Below are 4,679 nucleotides of genomic sequence, written 5' to 3'. Positions count from 1 at the left end.
ATGGATCTGCAAGAGAGAATTGCTCAGCAGATAAGGCAAGTGCTGCTTTCCTTTGTTTTGCTGGGAGGGTCTTTGGTGTGTTCTGAGACCTGGAGATATTCTGTGGCAGAGGAAATGGAGATTGGCTCCTTCATAGCCAATGTAATAAAAGATATGGATTCCAGTGTGGAAGATCTGGCTGCACGGAGGGCCAGAGTCATCTTTGATGACTATAAACCTTACTTGAGGTTGGAACAGCAGACTGGAAACTTGGTCTTAAATGAGCAACTGGACCGGGAGGCACTTTGTGATATCACTACGCCCTGTATATTGCATTTCCAGGTGTTATTTGAAAATCCTTTGCAATTTTTTCGGGCTGAGCTTTTGATCAAAGACATAAATGATCACACTCCTATGTTCCTAGATGAACACATACTTCTAAAAATATCTGAAGGTACTACACCAGGAACTTCATTTCAAATGGATAGTGCTCAGGACTTAGATGTAGGAAGGAATGGTGTTCAAACCTATACAGTAAGCCCCAATCCTTACTTTCACCTTAACATACAAGAGAGTGTTGAGGGCAGAAAATACCCAGAGCTGGTAATTGACCAATCTCTGGATCGGGAAAATGAGCCTGAAATTATTTTAACTTTAACAGCCTTAGATGGAGGGTCCCCACCAAGGTCTGGAACTTCACTGATTCAAGTTGTTGTCCTTGATATCAATGATAATGCCCCAGAGTTTGAGAGACCAGTCTATGAGGTGCAGGTCCCAGAGAACAGCCCTGTGGGCTCCTTGATAATCACAGTGTCTGCTACAGATTTAGATGCAGGAATAAATGGAGAACTATCTTATTCATTTTCTCATATCTCTAGAGATGTGCGGAAAACATTTGAAATCCACCCAATTTCTGGTAACATCCATTTGAAAACAATTCTTGATTTTGAGATTATTCAGTCTTATACAATAAATATTCAGGCCATTGATGGTGGGGGTCTTTCTGGAAAATCAGTCATTATAGTTCAGGTTGTAGACGTGAATGACAACCCACCAGAAATAGCCATGACATCTCTTACTGGCCTCATACCAGAAAACTCTTCACCAGAGATGGTGGTCGCTGTTTTCAGTATCCGGGACAAAGACTCTGGGGACAATGGGAGGATGATTTGCTCAATTCAAGACAACCTCCCCTTTCTCTTGAAGCCTACTTTCAAGAATTTCTACACTCTGGTAACAGAGCACCCCCTGGACAGAGAGATAAGAATGGAATATAATCTCACCATCACGATCACTGATTTAGGAACACCCAGATTGAAAACCACACACAACATAACAGTAGTGGTCTCCGACGTCAACGACAACGCCCCTACCTTCTCCCAAACGTCCTATACTCTGTTGGTGAGAGAAAACAACAGCCCTGCCTTGCAAATAGGCAGTGTCAGAGCCACAGACAGAGACTCAGGCACCAACGCCCAGATCACCTACTCGCTTCTGCCAACCCAGGACCCGCACCTGCCCCTCGCCTCGCTGGTCTCCATCAATGTAGACAATGGGCAGCTGTTCGCGCTGAGGGCGCTGGACTTCGAGGCCCTGCAGGCGTTCGAGTTCCACGTGGGCGCCACAGACCAAGGCTCGCCCACGCTCAGCAGCCAGGCGCTGGTGCGAGTGGTGGTGCTGGACGACAATGACAACTCGCCCTTCGTGTTGTACCCAATGCAGAACGCCTCTGCGCCCTGCACCGAGCTGGTGCCCAGGGCGGCAGAGCAGGGCTACCTGGTCACCAAAGTGGTGGCGGTGGATGGAGACTCGGGCCAGAACGCCTGGCTGTCATACCAGCTGCTCAAGGCCACGGATCCCGGGCTGTTTGGCGTGTGGGCGCACAATGGCGAGGTGAGCACCGCCAGGCTGCTGAGCGAGCGCGACGCGGCCAGGCACAGGCTGGTGGTGCTGGTCAAGGACAATGGCGAGCCTCCGCTGTCTGCCAGCGTCACGCTGCACGTGCTGCTGGTGGATGGCTTCTCCCAGCCCTACCTGCCGCTCCCGGAAGTGGCACCCGAGCGCGCTCAAGGGGACTCGCTCACTGTCTACTTGGTCATCGCCTTGGCGTCGGTGTCGTCTCTCTTCCTCTTCTCTGTGCTGGTGTTCGTGGTGGTGAGGCTGTGCAGGAGGAGCAAGGCGGCGCCGCTGGGTGTGTATTCGGTGACTGAGGGCCACTTTCCTGGACACCTGATGGATGTCAGCAGCACTGGAACCCTGTCTCAGAGCTACCAGTATGAGGTTTGTCTAAAGGAAGGCTCAGGGACTAGCGACTTCAAGTTTCTGCAGTCTATTAATCACAATCATCAAGGGACTGTGAATGACACGGAGTAAAATTCTAGCTTTGCAAATTGTTTTGGATAATTAGTGACTGTTGGTTTTCAGATCATTCGGGATACAGGTTAATTTCTTTCTAAGTATAATAGATCTCCATTATATTTTGGGTTCATATAAAATTTTCTAATGTTTTTCATTGATTTTTCTAGTTAATAAGAAATTTTTCTCTAATGTAGTCTCATTATTTCCTTCTCTTTTATCATTTTTACTTGATGGTGACAACAAAATTTCAACTTTACTCATTACTGAAAAGTTGCAGATATCTCTTCTATCAATTTTTTTTAAAGTATTAGTTATTGAACCCATGGGTGCTTTAACATTGAGGGACATCCCCAGCACCTTTTTATTTTTTATTTTGTGACCAGATTTTTCTAATTTGCTTATGGCCTTGCTAAATTGCTGAAGCTGGCCTGGAACATGTGATCTTCCTGCCTCAGCCTCTGGAGCTGCTGGGCATGAGCCACTGTGCTCAGCTTATTTATCAGCATTTCAACATCAAATAGTACTGATTTGAATATGATGCCAGCCCCATTCTATTTCATGTTGTCTAGTAATTTTTTCTAAATTTGATGATTTGAAGACAAGCATAATATAATGAATGGTTAGTATTTCCTGTTTATCTGATAATATGCTTTCCTGTGTAGCATATTTAAATGGAGAAATATCTGTAAAAATGCATGATTTTATTTTATAGTAGGATTACATCAACTTAAAGTCTTTCCTTCTCTTTATATCAACTTTCAGAATATAATTATCAGATTTTCTCAAGCATTGCAAGTGATATTTTGTTTGGCTAAATATGTGAAAGAAATACAGAAAGTCAATCCTCTGAGAGACAAGAAGGAAGGAGATATCCAAAAAATAACTTTGGTGTAGATTTTCCTGTTGATGTTTCATTTCCTTCCAATAAGTTTTGTCTCCTGGGATTATTAAAAATAAATTTTCTGGGCTGGGAATATAGCTCAGTTGGTAGAGTATTTGCCTTGCATGTATGAGGTCCTGGGTTCAATCCCCTGCATCACAAAATAAAATAAAATAACTTTCTTTTAAGATAGCTAAGTGAGGCTTTTTTCTTGTTTAAAAGCATGTTTAGATATTCTTGCATATACTGGTGAATTAGAGCTTACTATTAATTTGAGATTTTATTATGACTTTTAAAAAGTATTTATCTTTTAGTTATAGATGGACACAATAACTTTATTTTAGTTTTATGTGGTGCTGAGGATCCATCCCAGTGCCTCACATATTGTGGGCAAGTGCTCTACCTCTGAGCCACAGCCCCAGCCCTTTATTATGGCTTTTTCTATTAACAATATCATTTTCCATCAAAAGGGTTGTACACTATTAGTAGTGTGGAAGAGTCATGTACAAGTTTTGCTAAAATATATAATTTGAGAAGAACTGAAGGATATTTCCAATGTACTTCCCAATTGTTTAATAGAAATTCTTAGAAAATTCTGATATATAAGATAGAGCTTTTGAATATCATTAGTATCATAATAGTGTTTGTGTGAAATGCTGTTGACAATGTAAAATGTGTATCTAAAAGAGATGTATACCTTATTTGTAAGATATTCATAACCTTATTGTCATATTATTTCTTTTTGCAGTGTATCTCTTGGGTTAGAAAGAGCCAAGGTATTTTATCATTCAATGAAAAGACATTTAATATCACTGTGAATTATTTCAAGTTATTTTAAATGCTTGATGTATCAAAAATAGATACTTGGGAATACTCTGTCTTATTTAATAGAGCTTATCTAACAACTGGGATCCCAGAAAAAGAAGAGATGTCTATAGTAGGGGAAGAATCCATCTATCAGAATTTTTAAATTAATTGTGATTTATCCACTGGTCCATTTGACAAATATTTATGGAGCATCTACCATGAGCCAGGGATTATTTGGGGGGGTGCAGAATGAACAAAACAAAGTTCTAGTATTCATGAATGACATAGGAAAGAAATAAATATGTACATCCATGCTATGAAAAATGATAAATGTTAGTAAGAAAAAACAGGGCAAGAGATGTAAAAGTACCTTCATATACATTTTCCTATGACTGAAAAATTTATTGGCCAGTATTATGGTTCTTACTGGCTGAGCTACATCAAGCATTTGAAAGTAAATCGAGGGCAAAGCATGTTGCTGATACTTTTTTAAAAATCACATGGCTATGTGTCCTTAATTTTACAAGATGAATGATCATTATGCCTTCTTTCACTTCTCAGTTTTCCTCAGAGCACTCCTATCCAGAATATTGGTTTAGAAGGGCAGGGGCATGTCTGGATTGTTTACTGATGTATTTTCAGAACCAGAGACACA

At 41.2% G+C, this 4,679-nt stretch overlaps 1 protein-coding gene across 1 annotated transcript; it reads left to right on the top strand.

Moving 5' to 3' along the window:
• LOC114086485 (protocadherin beta-18-like) lies at window positions 1-2,352 on the top strand. Its single transcript, XM_027927751.2, has one exon. The coding sequence runs from the start codon at window positions 1-3 to the stop codon at window positions 2,350-2,352; it is 2,352 nt and encodes a 783-aa protein (XP_027783552.2).
• The last annotated feature ends 2,327 nt before the right edge of the window (window positions 2,353-4,679 follow it).

This window comes from Marmota flaviventris, chromosome 5 (assembly GCF_047511675.1).
Source record: "Marmota flaviventris isolate mMarFla1 chromosome 5, mMarFla1.hap1, whole genome shotgun sequence".
NCBI classification, from domain to species: domain Eukaryota; kingdom Metazoa; phylum Chordata; class Mammalia; order Rodentia; family Sciuridae; genus Marmota; species Marmota flaviventris.
This window is presented reverse-complemented; position numbering and strand designations above follow the sequence as displayed.

Coding starts and splice junctions, on each gene's coding strand:
- LOC114086485 (XM_027927751.2), top strand. CDS start 1: ATGGATCTGCAAGAGAGAATTGCTCAGCAGATAAGGCAAGTGCTGCTT.